Here is a 22,480-nt window from a genome sequence, read left to right as displayed (position 1 = left end):
ACTGAGTCTGACAGATCTCAGTCTTGCTATTGATATTTCTCAATGACCAACTTCAACTACATCCCAACAACATTTTTATCAAAAATACAACATAACATTGCCAAAACACAAGGTTATGATTTACTCTTTCTATTGTGAAAATGTATTATCGGCTTTCATGTTTGTAAAATTGGTTGTGCGCAAGCAAGAAAACAACAACTGTGTGGATGTAGCGCGCCACATAATATTAAAGCAAACCAGGAAGCTATTGTTTTCAGACTCATAAGGCATGAAAGCAGTTCTCACAGATGGAAAAAGTATAAATATTCCTCAATTAAGTAGAAGTACAAATACTTGTAAAGTTAAAGTAGCAATTGAACTTAAAAAGTGAAAAAGTAAAAGCTCTGAAATGTACTTGAAGTATAAAAGAAGGCGCACTGACATTTCATACTATGAAGCATCATAATAGCTACAGATCCATGGATTGCACTAGTGTGTTGCTAAAAAAAAACCTAAAACCTAAAAAGTTCAGCAGTGCCCGCACCAAGACTGAAGCTATTGTCAATGGTGTGATACTGCTACATTCAGTGGAAGTCACTCTTGAAGCTCTTAATGAAATCCAGTACGGTGGCATTTCTCCGACTTAAGTAACCATGGAACAGGGAAAATATTCCCAATCATACTTTGACTGGAAGAATGGTGGCGTGCAAACAAAATTAACTGAGGTTAGAAACGCCAAATGAGACAGCAGAAACCATTGCACAATACCTCCCTGGTACCTCACTATAATTTTTCTTATACAGATGAGACATTATTTCTGTAACATTATTTAATTCCAGAGGTTTTTAAGTTATTTTTTTTGCATTTGTTGACTTGTAAAAGCCTATATGACATTTTCTATTTCACCATTCATTAATCGCACAAAGAAGGCATCTTTTAAATATGTTAAAATTTTCTTTAAACAAACAGTATTATTAAAATTCTTCATGACTGGGCCAAATGTCCTCTTTTTGGAAATCAAAATATGGTCACCCTACACTACTGACACACCTGAATCAACAAGACATAAGTTATTGATATTACATGAGCTATCAAGGATGATTACGGTCAATGAATCTAATCAACATTCTCATCTTAAATTGAATTTGATGTCTGATACCTGCGATATAACCTAACATTGACCATGAACACTAGCTGCTCCAGTCCAATATGGTACATTACTATAAACCTCACCACAGTTAGCAGCTAGCTTCAAGTTTCCAGTCTATAAAATGTCACTGAGCACTCCTTATCTTTAAAAATATTCTCTCTTCTTCCTCTCCTGCCCTTTCATTGTTACACATTTTTCTGTCTCTGCGTAAAGTTGTTTCACATTCTGTCTTTCCTGGGAAATACAGCCTCTGTACCGTTAGCTAACACACACCCTGTGTGACTAGCCAAACAGACACACAGAAAGCTAGCTTAGCTTTGTGTAAATACTAGAAAGGGGAAAGAGCCACTCTGGCTCTGTAGAACATACCAGCCATTGATTATATCTTTGAGAAAAATCCCTTTTTTGTGCATATATTAGATACATGAAGTCAAATAAGAAGGAAAACCAGGGTATTCTTTCAATTCCATCTGCTAAATAAGGCTAACTGGCTGCTTCCACTATATATGTATATATATATATATATATATATATATATATATATATATATATATATATATATATATATATATTTCCTCTATTTACATGAGAGTGAAAATCAATCTTATTAAGCTAATATTAAACTGAACCCTTTTTTAACCTGTTCTGTGGATATGGATGAAAAAAGGAATCAGTGTTTTTAAAAAATTGTACCACTTTTATTTTGTTTTATTGCACATCCTAAAGAAAGACCGCATCTGTAAAATCAGCCACATAGTGCTCTCACAAACAGTTTTCATTTTGGAGCTTAGATGCCAAATCTGCAACCCTATACATCATTTGGGCTCCATCATAGCTTTCCTGGACATGATGGTTGATGTACCTACCTCCACTGGCATATTCCATGACTAGGTAAAGGGTCTTATCCGTCTCAATCACCTCGAAAAGCTGCACTGTAGCCCAAAACAGAACCAGATCAACATCAAAACACAAAACAAAAGCTGTTAATGTTATAAAAAATGCACAGGTATCTGTCTGGCTCTCTTAATATGGAGGAAAGTCATTAGTGCAATGGGAGGTATTGATACATGTGAGATGTCACTCTGCACTTCAGTCAGTGACTGCTTAAGAGCTCAAACCTTTTTACTACTGGCTGCGCCCACACCTTGTGACAAAGTATGGTAATGTGTACATTAACTTACCTATGTTTGGGTGATTTAAGCCTTTCATTATCCGTACCTCCCGAAAAAGCTGGAAGAAGAAACAAAATTTACATTTCATGATAAATAAAACCTCAGTGGAATTAGGTGCTCAGGAGAACTGGTTTCAACTATGGAACCAGTCTCTATACAGTGGTGGAGAGGGCATTTCTGCATTCACTTTGTAGAGATCCATGTCAGTTAAACTAGAGTTTCCCAGAAGTTTTATGATCCCAGAGAACCATGAAAATGTCAAGCAATTATAAGTAGGCTGAGCTTCTCATTTGAAGCATGTTGCTGTTAATTCCCACATGTGACACTGAATACTAAAATAGTTGAAATGTCAGTAGAAACTGAGCACAGTTAAACACTTCATGTAAACTATTTTCTCCATTTCATTTAATTCACTTTTAAATTAAAATAACAAATCTGTCATTTTCTAATTGCACAATTTAGAACTTTTTAAAGATAAATTCCAGTTAGGGGCTCACATTTGTCCATTGCATGTTGCTCTTTGTATATACATATACATATCATGCTCATTTCCAGCCATACACTTTATTCTTGGACATCTCTAAAGTAGCTCATCATGATTCACATTAACAAATTTTTTTTTTAATCTAATACTGTATGTTATGAAGGTGAGGCTCTCCCTAAAGTGTGCAATATTAGCTGCATACATCTTAATGACCCTTACCTAAAACCACGATTTCGTTTCACATGCAGATTTAGTAAGTCTGTCGAAGGGCAGCATCCAGTGCTTGCGAGCACTTGCCTTGACAATTCGCCAGTTTAAAGGTTCCAGAAAATTTTAAGTAACATCATTGTCAGGAGAGCCCGAGACAAACCTTTCTCAACAAACGGGGAGCAAGTGAAGCAACTACAAATGAGGATTGCAAGATACTGTAGAACTGTTGACTGACATATTACCTGGTAGTGAATACATTGATGGGTTATCTAGGTAATCACAAACAGGCAGGAGTTAGCTTTAAAGCAACAGGCAATGAGTGTGAGCGTTAGAAATGTGTTTACTGAGAACTCAGCATCTATGCAACCAGAAACCCTTTATAAAACAGAGGTGCTGCCCAGCTGGTCAGTGGCATGAAAAAAATTGCCTCACTTTTCAAAATTGGAAATTATAGCCCTTTTGTACAGTACATGTACAGTCTGTGATGTAAATAACGGTGTGCCCTATAATGCCCACAACGCTTTTATAACAAAGAATTTATAACTTATCTTGTAATGCATCTCTTCTGACGTGAACAGAGTACACATATAGTCATTCGTCTTTATAGTACAGTAATGTGCAATTCATTTTACCACAAAAAACCAAAGAGGAGCAGACAAATGTATAACAATCCTGATAATAAAATGATTTTCATTTTAAGAGCAAGCAAAGCCCACACAGCAGTGTGATGAATGGAGCCAAATTCAGACCAACATCTACTCTGACCCCCCCTCCTGTCTGTGATACTGTGAGGCACATATTTGTACACTTCAGTCAGGGGCTTTAAAATTGATGCCAGCTCTCCCAGTTCCATGAACATACAGTAACAGTACCACTGTCATAACAAAAGGCAGTTGGTGGCAACTCTCTTCCATGATGTCAACTACAAAAAAAAGGAAGAAGAAAAAAACGATGGTGCGATAAGCAATTCTATTCTTTTTTTTCTCACTCCCCTTTCCCACATCTCCCTCCATCCCCTCCTCCTCCTCCTCCTTCTCCATTCAATTCCTTCAGCAGTGCCCCAATATCACTGTTGCCATAGCAACCTAGGTATTAAGACCAAGCTCCTTCCCAGCTTCTCCAGCTGTGCTAGAGGGAATCTTGGGATGCGTAGCGCTTAAGTGTCTTATCATCCAGGCCATCCCATTAATTCCTTGCTCATCACAACGAGGCTGAGAAGAGTCAGATCCATCAAAACAATAAACAAACCCCCAACACTGCAAAGAAACAGCAGGTCTATGTCAGGATGCATGTGAACAGTGGTTATAAGCTTCCTGGCCGTAGCTAGGACAGAGCAGAAACGCGCTGAAATAGAAATTTCTGCTTGGATGTGATGTGTCTTTAACACACACTTCATTTCAGACAGGACTGTCGTATAAAGAGAAGACAATTACTTCCATCTGCAGCAATTTATATTTGGCGGCAAGGCTCTGTTCTGTGGCCTCTCCACCAATTCTATGCACATGTATGGAAGGCAGGGAGAGCAATAAGACCCCATAGCATTGTAAAGTAGACGATGGATGGCACTGATGAAGTCAGAAATAGCCAGAACAAGAGGAACTGGAATGGTGGTGAGCTGCAAAGTGGCACGCACCTGTAGCAAGTGCGGACAGGTTGAAGCAGCTCGAATATCTAAACGAGATTGACCAGTTACATACATACAAAGGTGTCAATGATGTGGGATGTCACTGTTAGCTTTTGTATTCTGCCTGAATTAACATGCTTAAGTTCGGACTTTGTTATCTTTCAACTAATCTCTACAAAACCATCCACATTGTGTTAATATGGCCTCTTTTGTGTGTTTAAATCTAAGGACTTTCACTAGCCCACAGGTATGTGAAAAACTATAACCAGTGGCCAGGTGTTGAGTTTTCTCCCTAATTGGTGAAAATTCCTTCACCTCTCTCGTCTCCCACAATCCAATCCAAAAAAAGGTGCACCCAGGAAGATGGCATGACATGGAAGTTAGGATTACAGCTCCTGAACCGGATGCCATGAAATAAGCACCAGAAATATGATTTTAAGAATGAGGATTGCAGGAAGTCAGTGATCAAAATCTTCCAGGACATTTTTGCAATGGTGTTACCCTCCACATTAATGTAAACAAGGGGTCCTATCCTATAGAAGTAGTGTCTTGTTGACTGCATCAAGCCAGACATGCAGATGTCTTCAGTCAAATGAAATCACACACATACTACACACAAATAAAACTGGATTATTTCGCCCCTGATTTGATTTTCCCTGGTCTGTTCACGTCTTGTGCACAGGCAGAGGAGCTTGTGCATGTTGTGATGTTGAGACTTTGGCATTATGTGGATATTATAGGATGCAGCACATGTCACATGCATTTTCTGAGCTTCTATAGACATTTTATTTTTCTACATCACACAGCTACATGAGGCGCACATTTTGAGACACAACAGCTTTTAATTAATAAAATAATGAAATCTTCAATCCATGTCTCCAGCTCCAAGTGTCTATAAACCCAGCTCCTGCTCCATCTATACCAGACATCCATGTATAACAAGCCATACAAGTATCTACAGTTCAGACTCACATCTCAACATTCTGCCCAGCAGGAACAAGAAACCAGACTGTGCCATGCACCCGACAGACACCAAGGACAGCTGATTTTGTTCCAGTCCACCTCTGAACTGCTACAAAATCTTCTGTTTTCTTTGTTATGCATAGAAACAAGCTTTTCATGGCAATCTAAGAAGGTATAGGTTGCGTGACTGTGGTTTATGAAATAACTCAGTCCCTCTCAGGCCGGTGATTAGCCCGGAGAGAGACAAGAGTTGATCGCTGGAACAGAGGTCTCCTCTCACTCCCATCCAGTCCCTAGCACCTGTCAAACAGCATCACATCCCATGAGCCCTCTCTCTATCAGATGCTGTCTCATTCCTGTCCCTTGTGAGAGGGTGGAAGCAGCTGAGGACAAACCTGACCAGCCTCTAAACCCCCAACAGAATCCACCTCACTTGAATGCTTTGTTTCTGCTTATGAAGACAAATAACATCAAACCAGTGTGCGTTTCTATTTTGTACCTGAGCACATAACACATATATTCCCTCGTCTCATTAGTATCAAAAGGAAAAACTCACCTTTTGTAGGCTGGTTGGGTTCAACTGAGTTTTGTCAATGATTTTTATTGCAACCTGGAAGAGACATCAAGGAATTTTTGATGAGTGAAAAAAAGATAGCACCACTCTTATATGATGCTGTGAAGCCTTTCCTACTGATATAACTGACTCATATCTAAGAATTCTTTTCTCAGCACTCAAGAAATGCAGAAAAATCTCATTTTGAGAGGCATATTTAAATCGTCTTCTACAGCAAGTAAACATGGACTGAGGCCACTCGGAACATTTACTTCCACAAGCTGTTGTCACGCGAATTTGAGCGGATTTAATCCCTACTGACTAGAACTGGTGCTGCTAAACCAGGCGCTGCTAAGTAGATGATGAAAGTTCTTTCCGAGCTTTGTTAAATACATAATTAATCATAAAGTGTCATAAAGAAAACATGTACTACAAATTATAAAAACATGTATTAAAAGTTATTATTCTCTGTCTCTCTTCCACAGCATGTCTTTATCCTGTCTTCCTTCTCTCACCCCAACCGGTCGCAGCAGATGGCCCCGCCCCTCCCTGAGCATGGTTCTGCCGGAGGTTTCTTCCTGTTAAAAGGGAGTTTTTCCTTCCCACTGTCGCCAAAGTGCTTGCTCATAGGAGGTCATATGATTGTTGGGTTTTTCTCTGTATGTATTATTTTAGGGTCTACCTTACAATATAAAGCGCCTTGAGGTGACTGTTGTTGCTGTATAAATAAAATGGAACTGAATTGAAAAACTTGTTAACTCTTATCTTATTAGACGTAATGCAATTATTTAGTCGTGTGTTTAGATTAGGTTGTTTTTACCCACAGTTTGAAATAATTTCACTTCATAGTTTCCCAGTTTCCCTTAAAAGGACCTCGTATGTGTTTCCTTATTTCCTGTCATACATGTAGTATTGCAGTGGTGCATGCTCATGTTAAACATGGCTATAGTTTAATATAATGAGTCCACTGTATCCACAACTAACGCCTTGTGAGCACATTAGCCCCTCCTCTCTGTTTGTGAGTGGCAGCCGATGAGAAGAAAGGTGGCTTAAACTGAAGGACTTCGCTGAGGCACATGCAGTATATATGGACTATTTTGAACTTTGAGTCATCCAAAGAAATTCTACTTGAGTCCAAGAATAAAATATGGAGCTTGAAGCTCAGCATTAAAGATACAGAAGATAAGTCAATCTATTTGTGTTAAAATAGCTGGCTCAAAGAAAAGTACACAAATACATTTTAGAGAAGGACTAATTAGGAGGCAAGGAAAATTTACTTTTTAGAAAATATAATTAAAAGGAGGGCTCTCATGAAGACATACTACTGGATTCTTAAGATAATATTAAGGACACCAGCACATCGGCCAAGTGTTAGCTTTCATTTTTTACAGTTATATCCATCACTCACTCCCACCTTTGATGTCTGTTTCTCTTGTAACTCACCTCCCTGCCCGTCAAAATGTGGCGGGCCAGCTTGACCTTGGCAAAGTTTCCTTTGCCGATGGTCTTGAGCAGGCGGTAGTTGCCTATGTGCGGCTGTTCGTCAGAGCAAGAGGCAATCGAGTTCCTGCACCGGGCACCCAGAGAGCGGCTGGACTGGCTGGTGGCCTTATCTGAGCGGCTGGCCCCCAGTGACACATGCTGGAGGAAAATGAAGGGGAAGAGGTTAGGTCACTGTGCCAACAGCAATATCACACAGAGCAGCAGCAGCAGGCTGGAAAAGGACTTAAAGGATGATCTACAACCTCAAACGACTGATGGGCCTCCAGAAGTAAAATAGCATGCATTAGTTAGTGCCTGCAGCCTCTTCAAGCTACTCATAAACTCTGTCTCCAAACAATAAGACACCTCTCTCTTTTAGTAGCTAAAGTGTTTGTCACATTGATCGCTGCACAGTGTAACACATACTGTGTAAGTGACAAAAAACACATTGGTGACAACACTTACAATAACCAACCCAGCTTTGTATATCAAATACTGCTAAGCTCATAATGACAAGTTGGTGCCATATCCCATAATCATTCCAACAGATGTTTGACCCGTAATGACAAAGAGCAACAACCTGGAGCTGATCTGCATGTGACTACATGTCCCTCGTTCCTGGGCTAACAGCTGTATTCCAACACAACATACTGTTTCCATTTTGGGCTCAGCATCATCTTCTTCAGAGGTCTGCTACTTCACTGCTGAGAGATGTCTTCATCCATTTTGACAGGGGATACAGGTAACGCTGTTGCTAGAATATGTGGTGGCCCTGAAGCTTTCACAACCCTGTAAACAGTTGATCCTGGACCCCAACACTTTAGAGCATTGCTGTGCAGTTCTGATAGTCTCAAGCTTGAGTCACAGATAATTTTCAAGCGGAAAACGACAACATGCAATCACACAAGCAAAGCCTGATGCAGCACAGTATGAAACAGCTACTTGTCATGTGACAAACAAAGGGAAGATATTAAAGAGGGAAACATAAGAACAGGTGGTAGTGAGTGGGGCAATAAAGAGGTATCACCTTTCACTGTTTGTAAGAGGAAGAAGTAAAAAAACAACAACACAAAAACAAAAAAATAGGGAGCAGATGCCGACACAGTGGTCCCTGGCCAGCCCTGGGCCCTGAGGCATCACACTTCCATTCCCCCCCAGCATGTCATCTTGCTCTTAGTTTCACACGCAAACACAACCACTCATAGCCTTAACCCCCACCTTCCGTTATTCCTTCTCTTGCTTCCAGTCATGTTCCTATGCCCCACCTTGGTGCCAGTCGGGATCCAAACTCCACAATCAAACATCTCCAACCAATACCACGGGCAGCACAAACATGCATGCGTGGCGAGCAAGCGAGTGCATTAATCCCCCTGCGCTGTTCGTTGCACATCAAGCCAAGCCTCACCTGTGACTGCCAATATGGCAAGACACCGCTTCATCCGCTCCATCCACTCATCTGTCATCATCGTATAATCGAGATGCAACAGTAACAGCTCCAGATCACTTCTAATAGATGAATCTCCATTCACAATCAATCATACACCTCGTAAAGTCACACACTCCTGCACATTCACTTCCACACACACACACATCCACACATCTATTGGCTTACCCATCCTTCTGTGCTGAAAGCTCTGCTAACAAACAGATGGGGTTGGGGTGGGGGGAGGGGGTGCAAAAGTGTTGAGGGCAATGAAATGACATAATGCAACATAAATCAGTCATGCGCCCATTTAGATATTAGATGGATGGATTCCACATATGCAGAACCTGTTCGGTGTCAGCTTGCTTCTTTTCTGCAGGCCGTTTCTGTTTTCCACAGCATACAATGTATGGCGCTGTCTGACACCCACTGGCTCTGGGGTTGATCGCTTTGTAGGCTGCGCAGCAATGGACTGCACATCATTTTACGCAGTAATCCCCTGGCTTCAGCCGAACAGTCCAGATATTCTCTCTACGTTTATTTTGGCCTCTTGTGCTGCTCTCGTCCCACCCATCCAATTTCTAGGGAACACACACACACACACACACACACACACACACACACACACACACACACACACACACACACACACACACACACACACACACACACACACAACAGCAGCAGCAGCAGCAAGGAGTATAATGTGACATCACTATCTCTCCAAGCCTTATAATAAGAGGTGACGGCTGGTCTTCAGGCTTTCTGCGCATATCCGCTGAGCGTTATCGTATGCGGATGGACTCATTCCGGGCTGTTTGCCTGCCATCAGCTCTTTCCCTGCACAGACACCCAAGGTTAGCCTTTTTTTTTCAAAGAGCCTGCTCTGTTTAAATATCCGTCCAATATCAGGACAGCAGAGCCTCAAACGGGAAAAACATCACCATCTACGATCCCCCTCCCCTCAACCACCCGCACAATGAATAAAACCACAAACTGCCCAAAGCCACACATATGCAGATATCTTTTTTTCTTCTTTTTTTAAGGGATGCACGATCTATCGTCTGCAGGCACACAAACACAGGCTGCAGACTGGAATTGCACTTACATGGTCTCCACTACTCCTGTCGTTTCCAGACGGTAATGCAGATCGAGAAGACATGTTGTTTTCTTTCTCCTTTTTTTCCCTGAGTAAGAATCACGGTGTGCGCGCGCGGATGAGATTTACAGGCTCCACAGACGGAATAACATCCGCAGATATGACCCACCGTCCCAAATCAATCTGCCTCTTCTCCAACCGGCCGAGCCACGGTCGAGAGGAGACCTCTGCCTATCATGGCAGCAATGGGTATGTGGAAGGGGGGTGTCCTCAAACAAGCTGCATGTTCCACCATGCACTGTCAAGAAAGGGAAAAAATGAGCGGTGCAGCAGATGCCGTGTAACGCAAATCCCGAGCACTGAAGAAGTGCTAAAATGCGGTGATGTTTGGACGGAACCCAGCGTCTCTGTGGCGACTCTCCACCCCCTGCCTCATCCTCATTTCGCCATACAAAACAAACACAGCTCCCTCTGGATGTGTGTCATCTCCCTCTGTCATAATACCGACCGACAGAGCCCGTCCTTAACCCCACAACGCCAATGCAAGCCGCAGCACGAAAACGCGGCTTTACGGTGCAGCGGAGGGAAAAGGCCGAAATGTTCGGAAATCGGTATTCCAGGTCGGTGAGATGCGCACCACCGTAAAGTCAGGAAGAAGACACAGGGACGAGACTTCCGGTCGGTTTGGGGGACTGACAATATGAAAGTTATGTTTGATGTTCGAGACAAAACGACTCAAATATCTATTATCTGATCTATCAGGTGATCACTTTCAGCCTTTGTGTATGAGGGTAAGAACCAGGGCCCCTCCCTCCGGGGGCTTTAATCTGAATGCACACTAAACCTATATTGTGGTCAGTTGTTACGCTCCATTAAATACCTTTGTGTTGTGTCTTTATGTAAAGGAACACACAAAACAGCATCAACACAAGGAACATATGCTATAATGCAGTAATGCTCTCATATTGTGTATCGTTTCCAAACAATTATCTCCTCCTAATGTTAATGATGGTGAGATTAAAATAACAATGATGACGATAAAAGAGGTTGCTTGGGTCAGGCGGAGGCCGATGATTCCCTAAAACATGTTGTTACATATTTACATTTTTCTTTTTGCTTTCTTCTGGCACCTGGATGTTGTTTTTACTCAGAGTTTCAATGAGTGGTTAATTCATTTTAAACCTTTTTTATTTTCACGTGTGTATCTTAATCGGTCTCCATAAAGAGCATTAATGTAGCTACAAATTAACCAATAATAAAGCAGGCCGTAGAAGTATCACCCTCTCGTTGTGCTAACTGGGGGTCAGACCGAAGCGCTCCACACATCGACCAACTTCACCATTTTATTTTGGAAACTCAATTTCCTAACTTCCTGCCTGAGCTGTCTAACCGTATTGCGTTTGATGCGACTTAGATGCGCCACATCAAAGATGCTGACAGGTCCAGCACAACACAACCCACTACCGGTTATACCAGCGTAGTTTTGTGCGTAAATGAGCATAAACTATCCAAAGATGGCCGAAGTGCAAGGCTTCTCCATCCAAAACAGTGATTCATAAAGCGGTTCTCTGCCTTTATAAGACCTGGTGTCTGGCTGGGGCCTGCACAGGGAGAGAGATAGTGTTTGCTGTGGGAGCTGAGGCTCTTCTCTCTGTTAGAGCGAATGCCTTAAAAGGCAGAGGCATCACAGAGTTAAAACGTGAATCCCTTTGTGTATAATGTAATGAAATCCCCTGAAACTTAACATAATGGGTGGAAAACTGTTTTGAAATTGTAACCAGGCAAATGTTGTCCCCCCCCCCCCAATAAACCTCTACACAACACTCCTAAAATTACACATTCTAAACATTTTAGGGATCCAGAAATAAAAGTGCCAAGCTACTTCATATCCACTCATCAACTCTGGAATAATGATACTTTATTCTTCACATTGTCAGTGAGGTGCTTCCTGGTTCCCTCTAGGCTACTGGCTTCATATGAGCACGTGTGTATATGTGAGTGTCTGCACACACACACACACATATACATGCTTTGCATTCTGTCTGATGGCCAGCAGGAGGTGACATTTATGGTTGCAGAACATGTCTGACTATATAGAAGTCTGTGATTAAATGGCCCTCAGCTCCCTTCATCTATCACCTCAGTCAAAGCTTTTCTGACTAGTTTTTTGGTCTCAGTTGCTGGTTTCAGTTCTTACTGAATACAGTATGATGTTTATTTTGTAAATTATTGCCTCCATTAATTTCCAGAAGGATGATAAAGAAGAATACATTTTGCCTGCTGTGTGAACAGAGTGCCTCAGTTTAACACTTGCTCACGACACACTGTTTCAAAACATATGGAATATAACGACGATGCTCCACTCAAGGCTTTAAAAAAAGAAGTTCACAAAGCAGCAATGTTTAATGTCTATTCTATGGTCCACACTGGGTTTGTGGTGGAACACACCAACACACAGTCATGACACTACGACCTGTGCAGAGGTACTGTGACTGATGCCTTATCTATCTGTCTGTCTTGTCTTGCACTTAGTAAAAGATGCACATGTGCATGTCTACAGCTCCCTAAAACTAGGAATTAAGAAGCTATGGCTAGTTAGCCTGATTGTCTCTTTTGCTGTGCTTTAATGGCATTCTGTTATTTGCTTAGGTAGAGATGCCTTTTCTGTACTCACCAAAGAACTCTATAATAAGTAACTTTTGCATCCGTTGTCATTCAAACGATCTCCTTGTCGTTACTCAAATTCCAGCTTTATTTAAGTGTGAGGCAAAATCAGGTTTTCTGAAACACAAGGCTTTTCCCTCTATTTCCTCCACCTCAGATGCTTTATTACACATCTGTCAAGTTGTTTTTTGTGTGGCTCATGCCTGATGGCTTATCTTATGTTTCTAAGAATGAAGGCCCCTGTTAAAGGTGCCATCCAGACTTTAATTAAATTGTGCTTGCCCTATTTTTGTTAAGCATATAGCCATTCCTGAGAAACCAATTTATGTCGTTTCCACTGACCCTCCTACAACTACACTGCGCTCTTCCTAATAGTAGGCTACTTTCACAAGATGACTTCTTACACACTCTCCCCAGACTTCCAACAGAGAGGGTCTTCATGCAGCATTGCATTAGGTTTAAACTTTAGGGAAAAATGTCAGTGTTGAACAAGTGCTGCTGGTTTCTCCAGGTGTAAATTCATTTAAGATGGAGCGATGCAAAGGAGAAAAATGTACTAGATAATCAGTTTTTTCTGTCTGTGCAGTCATATCGTTATAAAATATCAGACTGAAGCACTTAAATGAGCTTTGAAAATTTTGTCTGTGAATCTGCCACTTCTGGCATCAGTTTCCCTCTACTTTCTTTGAACTTGATTCACAGCGATAGGAGCTCATTGTTAAATTAAAAGGTAAATGTTACTGTGGACTACACTGATTTAAGAATGTGAACACCTAACCGCTGTGCTAGGACCTGTATGAGACTGTAATTGGACACAAGACTGCTTGGAACTCAGTGCTAATGTCAGCATGCTAACAGTGAAAATGCTGAAATGCTGATCAGTCTAATGTCTAATGTTTGTGTGTTGTGCCATCTAAGATTAGTATGTTAGCATACTAACACTGGCCCATGTACACATGTAGATGCTACACTGGTCACTGGAATTATGTCAACGCAGCCACCATGTTGTTACAGAGCCTTGTAATGCATGCTAATCTAGAGAGGCAGAAATGTGTAATTAAAATTATTATAACTCACTCACTGAATTTTCAAACAAATTTCAAGCATTGTTTTTCTTTTTAAATATTAAAAAATGCTTATATTATGTTGATAGTAATCATAATGGTTCTTTAGTGTAATGTTTAAAATTAACATTACAGTTCTTCCCAATTTATAACTGAGCAACAGGCAGTATTAATCCATCATTTAAATGGCTTTATGGTCCAGTCCTGTCAAAGTTTAGCTTAAACGAGAGCTCCAGACAAATCATTCAGTCTCCTTTCCTCAGTGGCTCTTTCAATCTGTGTCTGTTTGGGAACCTGCACACAAAATAAATCCAGTCTGTGCTGCGCTGCATGTTTTGCTTGAAACAATCTACAGGGTGGGCCATTTATATGGATACACCGTAATAACATGGGAATGGTTGGTGATATTAAAGTCCTGTCTGTGGCACATTAGTATATGTGAGGGGCAAACTCCTCAAGATGGGTGGTGACCATGGTGACCATTTAGAAGTCGGCCATCTTGGATACAACTTTTGTTTTTTCAATAGGAAGAGGGCCATGTGACGCATCAAACTTATTGGTAATGTCACAAGAAAAACAATGGTGTGCTTGATTTCAACGTAACTTTATTCTTTCATGAGTTATTTACAAGTTTCTGAACACTTATAAAATGTGTTCAATGTGCTGCCCATTGTGTTGGATTGTCAATGCAACCCTCTTCTCCCACTCTTCACACACTCATAGCAACACCGCAGGAGAAATGCCAGCACAGGCATCCAGTATCCGTAGTTTCAGGTGCTGCACATCTCGCATCTTCACACCATAGACAGTTGCCTTCAGATGACCCCAAAGATAAAAGTCTATGGGGGTCAGATCGGGAGACCTTGGGGGCCATTCAACTGGCCCACGACGACCAATCCACTTTCCAGGAAACTGTTCATCTAGGAATGCTCGGACCTGGCACCCATAATGAGGTGGTGCACCATCTTGCTGGAAAAACTCAGGGAACGTGCCAGCTTCAGTGCACAAAGAGGGAAACACATCATCATGTAGCAGTTTCAAATATCCAGTGGCCTTGAGGTTTCCATTGATGAAGAATGGACCCACTATCGTTCTACCCCATATGCCACACCAAACCATCACTTTTGCTGTTCCAACTGTCTTGGAGGGATCCGTCCAATGTGGGTTAGTGTCAGACCAAGAGCGGTGGTTTTGTTTGTTAACTTCACCATTCACATAAAAGTTTGCCTCATCACTGAACAAAATCTTCTGCGTGAACTGAGGGTCCTGTTCCAATTTTTTCGTTTTGCCCATTCTGCAAATTCCATGGTCACCACCCATCTTAAGGAGTTTGCCCCCTCACATATACTAATGTGCCACAAACAGGACTTTAATATCACCAACCATTCCCATGTTATTACGCTGTATCCATATAAATGGCCCACCCTGTAGGTATATATATATATATATATATATATATATATATATATATATATATATATATATATATATATATATATATATATATTTTTTTTTTTTTTTTTTTTTTTTTTTTTAATTTTTTTTTTTTTTAAATGTTAACTGTCACTGCACGCTGTGTTAGTGCCATAAAAAGATAATAAAACATAAAAACAGATAGCAGGATAGTGTCCTAACAAACACCATTTTCACAACTTATTATTAATGTAGCACTTTAATTAAAATATTCTTTTTTTTTTTATACTTTACCCATGATAACTAACTTTAGCTTGATTTAATGTCAGGACAGTCACTTAATATTAGGTCAGAGTAAAAGAAGTTATTATATATTCTATTATATTAAGTTGAACAAACTAAATTACACATGTTCATAATCATAAAATGTTATAAACAACTTCCCCTCTAAGAAACCTGCTTAATTTAGTCAGTTTTGTCACCTGAACAATAGAACAAACTTTTATATAATCCAAAGACATGCATGTTAGGTTAAACTGGTGATTCTAAACTCCATGGTGATGTAGACAGAGTTGATAAAGTGCATAGAATAAAGCCCTGCAAGAATTTGTGGTTAAATGGGACTTATTTCACTCTAAAATTCAGTTTTTAAATTATAATTTCTTTGTTTCTGGGGAAAACAAACTACAAGTTGTTGTGTTTAGATCGCTGTCTTGCCTCTCACTCTATGGTAGCTGGGATAGGCTGAAGCTATCCTGGTATAGGTACCACATGAAGTAAGGACTAACAGACAGTATCACAAGTCATCATGTCTTCATCAAGTTTCATGGTACTCACCATGAGTTGTAATTTTGCATCTGTACACTGCAACAGTGAATCAAACAATCAGAAAAAATGAAAAGTGCAGGCTTTCAGCTTTAATACAAGGAGTTTAACAAAACTTTACATTAACTAATATATCCATTTATACATAGCAGCCTATTTCGTTATTTTGTTCTACTGAGTTGAGATCAGGTGACTGACTTGACCATTTAAAAATATCCCATTTGTTTCCTTAAAAAACTCTTAGATTACTTTTGCAGTGTGCTTTAAGTAATTATCTGTTTGTGCTGTTAATTAGTGCCTGACCTGTTTTTACAGTAGCTGATTGAATCTGCACAGAAAGCAAGTCTCACTTCAGCGTTCATACTCCTTCTATTCACAGTAACATCATCAATAAACACCAGTGACCCAACTCCACTGGCAGCCATACATGTTATAACACTGCCTCTACCGTATCTGACAGATGAGCGGTTGAACATGGTCAAACATGAGCTGTTTCTCTGCTTCAATCATGACTTTTTATCATTACCAGTTCATCTGGATTTCATCGGTACAAAGAATTTGTTTTCAGAACTGTGCAGATGCTTTCTGCAAAGTTTTCTGTTGAACTCTAATCTGCTCTTCCTGTTCTTGAGTGTAACCAGTGGTTTTCAGCTTGGCTTGGTTAAATATTGTGGAGTTCACCATGGAAATAATTCTGTTTTCATGTCCTTTATTTGCCTTTTGTAGGCTTCCATCCGTTTGGTATTGCTGGTCTGGCCAAAGCATTCTTTCTTTTTAAGAATGTTCACAATTTTTGATTTGACCACTCTGAAAGTTTTTGCTGTCTCTCAGATTGTATTTTTCTTAATGGTGGTCTCCTGGGCTTGCACTGGCATCTCCTTGGGCTTCATAATTAAAATTACAGTTCAAAGCTATAAAATTCAAATTCGATGCGTCAGATATTATGTTATTAGGAGGCTTAGATAAATGTCACTAGAATGAATGCTTTAGGGACTAGTTATTTTAATTGTCAAGAAATAACAAGGGAACTGGTCTTACCTGTCCATCAAAGTGCTTGTAAATCAGTTCTCCCATCACTTTTGAATCTCTCAAAATAGGGGATTATGTATGAAAATGTCAGTAATTAACAGTTAACACTTGTTTTTGTACCATCCTTTGAATTAAGGCTGAAAGTCTGCACTTCAATCACATATTGACTGATTGATTAAAAATACGTTTGGTGGTGCAGAGAAGCAAAAGTACTACAATTATCCAGGAAATTCTGAGCCTAAATGTGTTTGACTCAAAATCACAAAATCTCATGACACTGCAGGAAAAGTGAGGGGATTATAGACGTCCCTAGAATGAATAATCTGGGGGAACTTTGACTGTTTATACAAAATTACAAGAGAGTCAAGCCAAGTGTGGACAGATGACTGGTGGAACAAGCTTGGCATCCTCAGAGCTTTGCCACTAGCTTGGCTAAAATTCAAGATGAATTGTGTAAATCCATTAGGTATACCCAATATACTCACTCACATTGAAGGAAAGAATACATTTAGATAAACACTATAGAGTGCTTGACTCATCATGGAATGATATCCAGATCGCCCAGTCCTGGGAATGCAGATGGCACAGAATAGCACAGCTATGACCTCTGTAAAGACCATTAAGTTCACAGGCTCATTTGGACTGATGACAGATATTACTGTTTGATATTAGTCCATCACAGCTATATCAATAGTGATGCATACGATCCCCAATATAATCCAACATGAAAACTGTTTTTCTTACAGAGCATCATGAATAAAAAGATGTGTGAGGTACTTTAGAAATGTTTCCAGAGTTTGTCCAGCTGTCTTAAACTTGAAATGTCTCCATGTTCAAAATGTGCCATAGATTAAAAAAAAAAAAGTCACATCAGCTTTGTGAAGTCTTCTAGTTTGGTCAGGCGATGCTTTGCAATAGCCACCAGAGGGAGACAATGTGTAGCTAATGTTGTTGCCAATAGCATGATATGATACACTGTAAAAAAAATCCTAATATAAAAGTATTTTACTGTGTATTTTACAGTTTTGTACTGTTCTTCTAGAATATCATTAAATTCACATCAATAGACTGTGATTTCACATTTCAAATGTAAATTAACGTAAAATCACTGTAATGTAATAAAACATAATTTTCTTGTTTTTTAAATGTATCTGTCTTAGATTGTTAAAATACTTTCACAAATGCATCATGATTTCACAAATATTTGTTCGTTATTTGAAAGATTGAACTGTTAAATTCAAATGTAATGCTATGGAAAAATATATAAAATAATTCTCATAAACTTTTTTTACATCAAATAATTATTATCATTTTCATTATTTAGGGTGATCGTGGCTCAAGAGTTGGCAGTTCGCCTTGTAATCCGAAGGTTGCCGGTTCGAGCCCCAGCTCGGACACTCTCGGTCGTTGTGTCCTTGGGCAAGACACTTCACCTACTGGTGATGGCCAGACGGGAATTATAAAGAGGAATTGTAAAGCGCTTTGAGGGTCTCAAAGAGCGCTATATGAATGCAATCTGTTATTATTTAAGTTAACTGTATATTTCTGTGCATTTAAGCATTATTATACATATTGCCGCATTCATTGACCTTGTTTATAGGTAATTTCATTGTTTAATCACATTAAATTGTTCCTAATTTAATGTTTAAAAGCACTTGAAAAAGGCAAAATCCCATGTAAAATTAGGGCAACAAATTGTATTTTCATTACTGGAAATAACCATATTTTTATGAGTAAGTTATTTTCTGTTATTTTACGGTATTATTTTGGTGCCCCAGCTGCCGGAATATTACTGTTTTTTTAAGATGTTTTTTCTAACAGTGTATGGCTGTTAAAAGATATATAACAATATGTGGACAAATCAGTTTAAACTTAATGACAATGATGTTTCATGATTCACTGATATTTAATATATGCTTTAGAATAATCATTAGTTAGAATTGCTGAGGTTATGACATAAGATTTATAGGTATGGAGTCAAGAACTGTTGAACATATTTAACTTAACATCATTCTGCTGACTGGACACAAGAAACATACAAAGTTATAATCAAACTGTGTCCACAGGGTTCACACATGGTATCTATGCTAACCTGGCATCTGTCTCGCTCCCCCTCAACTGTTTTTTTCTTTTCTTTTCCAAGATCCACAGACAGCGACCTGTTGTGCAACAATGACGTTGTTACACAACAGATTTACTGATGAGCATGAAAAAGATATGGTTCTTATGTCAGAGGTCACAAGTGCGAGTGGGAAGGGAGAAGCAGCGTCAGCAGGAGACAGGAGAGGATGTGGAATCATTAGACTCAAGTTTTACGTCTCTGTTGATGAATGATGGTGCTGAGTGAGGTCAGGAAGAGGTGACGCTGGCTGATATAGCCTCATGTGCACTCACAAGACACCCGGATTTTTTATTTTATTTTATTTTTTTAATTTAAGGTGCTTAATTTTTAAACATGTGTTTGGGATGTGTATTACTGGAGCTGACAAGTATAAAGGATACTTACTCATATTCAGAGTAACCACATTACTGTTGACCCGTATGCTCAGAGAAGAACTTCTACAGGCCAAAAACTGCTACTGATCGAGAGTAGGACGCAGCCTTATTATGAGTCAGGCAAACAATGATGATACTTTGATAAAAAACAAACAAACAAACAAACAAACAAACAAACAAAACAAAACTGCAGCCCCACCAAAAAGCCCTTAAGATAGTTTAGGTAACATCATGCACACGGACTTGCCTCGCTCTTCTCATGTCATATACCACAAGCCTTCTCAGCTTGGTTGTATTGTTAAGCATCTCTGCCTGCTCTTTCAAGCCCATCATCCTACTAGAATCAGATCATCATGAAGTCAGGATATAAGGTCCTATGTATAGGGACATAAAAGTGATCTAGTCCTTACCGGGTCTTAAAATTAGGCAAAAAAGCTAAATAAGCTGAGATGAGCACAATTAGATGCAATACCTTGAAGTATTTGTTTACTGTATAACTTTATCAGCGTCTCACATTATTGTTGAAGAATTTAGACTCACTCTTTTTTTAATATTATTTCAATTTGTTGAGGTTTTACAGGCATTTGTTTATGTACAACTCTCTTAAGGACTTTGGCTGGACCATTGCAGCATGTTGACTCTTTTTCAGCTATTCTGTTATTGCTGTGCTTGGAATCTTTAGTCTTTGGAAAGACGTTCCCACATTCGACTCTAGAATACTTTGGTATTCAGAGAAATTGATGGTTGAATCAGTGAGTGAAAGCTCCTATAGCTGCAAAACAAGCCCAAATCATCATCCCTTCACCACCATGCTTTATAGCCATCAAGGTGTTTGTGCTGATATGCTGTGTTTGGTTTTTAGTAAGCGTGGCTCTGTGCACTATGGCCACACATCTCTACTTTGGTGTAGTCTGCCCAAAGGACACTGTTCCTGAAATCTTCTGGGTTGTTCAGATTTAAGTTACAATTGTAAGATCAGTGCTGATGTCTTTCATCCTTGACACTGTGTTAACACACACCTTAATATTCCAGACCAACAAACTGCCAAAACATCTGTTTTTATAGAGGTGCTCACACATGCTCATAATCTGTTAATCAATAAGCAGTAGATCCTATTCTCTTAAGTTTCTCACACAATGCTTTTGCATTTTCACTCAGTTTTTGCTTTGTTGCAGTCTCCTAATTTTAAGCCCTGAGAATGGGCAGAGCTTCTGGGGTGGAGCCAGGGTACGCCCTGGACACGTCGCCAGTGGAGACAGTCAACCATTTGCATTTACATCCACAATTTAGACTTACTAACTGACCTAACCGCATGTCTTTGGAATGTGGGAGAAGGCCGGAGTATCCGGAGAGAACCCACGCAGACTCAGGGAGGACATGCAAACTCCACCCAGAAAGGGTGGAACTCAGGACCTTCTTGCTGTGAGTCAACAGTGCTAATCACCGCACCACCGTGCTGCTTCTTTTGACCATGACTGCATTTATGAAATGAGCTGTTCAAATGTAACCTGCTTTATTTTCAGCATACTTCATTGTCTTTTCAATGCTCTGCAAGGGACATTGGAGGGAAAAAAATGAAGATGTTTTGTGAGATCCTGCAGAGAAAGACTTTTCCCTGCATTTACCAAACTTTCATTGGTACCTGTGAAGCTGTCCAGAGTACTGCAGTTGGTTGTTAGTGGATTCAACTAACATTGCACTAAGAACTCTCTTCAGATGTCTCTCACTTGCATAAAAACTGTGTCTGCAGCCAAGCACAGGTTTAATTTCATAGTTCAGGCCAAATCTATGAATCTCTCCCACGGGTGTGTGTCCTCCATTACTGTGATTGTATCCAAGGTTTCAATACTGACATGGAAGTGCATGGACTTCAATCAAAGGCTTTTGCAGGATCTTCAGGGGTATTCTTTTCTTTTTTTTCTCCAATTTAATTTTGTTTGTTTTTAGTTAAAGTCCACGTCTATTTTATAGCATTTTTATTGTTTTGTCACTGGAGCTGAAAAGCTTTTCATATTTCAATCATTTTAATGATTTAATTAAATCTGACATGTGTAGCCTCACCAATCAAATTAACATTTAAAATGTGCTTGAAAAAAAGTTCAGACTTTTTAAACTGTCTTTTGGAAACATTGTTTTTTTTTAAAAAGGCCGTCATTTAATTTAGTGAAAATAAACATTGTGCATGCAGAAATCTTGGTAACATTAATTTCTTCTTTAAATGTTTCTGAAATGTTCTTGTTTCATTCTTCTTTGGGTTATCACATTTTTAGCTTCTGCTTTTCAAAGTTTATTGTGCACCAAAAAAACATCTTAATGATAATCAGTATTGCTGGAATCAAATACAATGAACAGGTTGGACTATAAGTCAACATAAATAACTCCCCATGAATGTGAAAACATTACACCCAGTGAGTTCTGGTGCACAGGTCACGCTCATGTTTACCCTTTTTTTCCACCTCCATCTGGGATCAGATAAGCTGTCTTTTGGGGTCTAATGTTGTGAGTTTGCGCTAATTCCTACCTCAGTTTTGGGTTTCCTGCAACACCTCTTCCTGATGGGGTACAGGACACAACGTGCTTACGTAAATAAGCCGGGGGAGAAGGCACAAGGAGCCAAAGGTGAGACCCTGTTGCCATATTTCACAAGAGTAACCATTGTTTAGTTCCAGAGTTACTCCTCGCCATGTAAAGCAGTTTCCGTTGTTGCAAATGGCCCGAGCCAATAAATTTGTTGTTAACAGCAGGAACAGGCAACTTACTGGCAGGTACAGGACAAAACAAACTGGGAGTCTATCACCTCTGTTTGTGGGCAGAAACACCAGCAGACACAAACAAGCCTTCATCGGGAAA

The 22,480-nt window shown here is 39.8% G+C and overlaps 1 protein-coding gene across 6 annotated transcripts in view; it reads right to left on the bottom strand.

Annotated features, from left to right (window-relative positions):
- The window catches only part of mark4a (MAP/microtubule affinity-regulating kinase 4a), a 34,130-nt gene extending 23,329 nt beyond the window's left edge, over positions 1-10,801 (bottom strand). For 4 of the 6 annotated variants that reach the window (XM_026181061.1, XM_026181062.1, XM_026181066.1 and 1 more), the window contains exons 1-5: positions 10,149-10,801; positions 7,579-7,776; positions 6,139-6,192; positions 2,311-2,359; positions 1,996-2,061 (exon numbers count right to left, since the gene is read on the bottom strand). In XM_026181061.1, coding sequence (XP_026036846.1) covers positions 1,996-2,061; positions 2,311-2,359; positions 6,139-6,192; positions 7,579-7,776; positions 10,149-10,202 — 421 coding nt within the window. In that variant the 5' untranslated portion in view covers positions 10,203-10,801. Of the gene's footprint in view, positions 1-1,995; positions 2,062-2,310; positions 2,360-6,138; positions 6,193-7,578; positions 7,777-8,268; positions 8,423-9,229; positions 9,255-9,387; positions 9,662-10,148 lie in introns of those variants that run through there. The other 2 variants (XM_026181064.1, XM_026181065.1) reach the window with 2 other exon arrangements.
- Between the last annotated feature and the right edge of the window lie 11,679 nt (positions 10,802-22,480).

This window comes from Astatotilapia calliptera, chromosome 10 (assembly GCF_900246225.1).
Source record: "Astatotilapia calliptera chromosome 10, fAstCal1.2, whole genome shotgun sequence".
Classification (NCBI taxonomy): domain Eukaryota; kingdom Metazoa; phylum Chordata; class Actinopteri; order Cichliformes; family Cichlidae; genus Astatotilapia; species Astatotilapia calliptera.
Note: the sequence above shows the minus strand (reverse complement) of the source record. Positions and strands in the feature narration are given on the sequence as shown.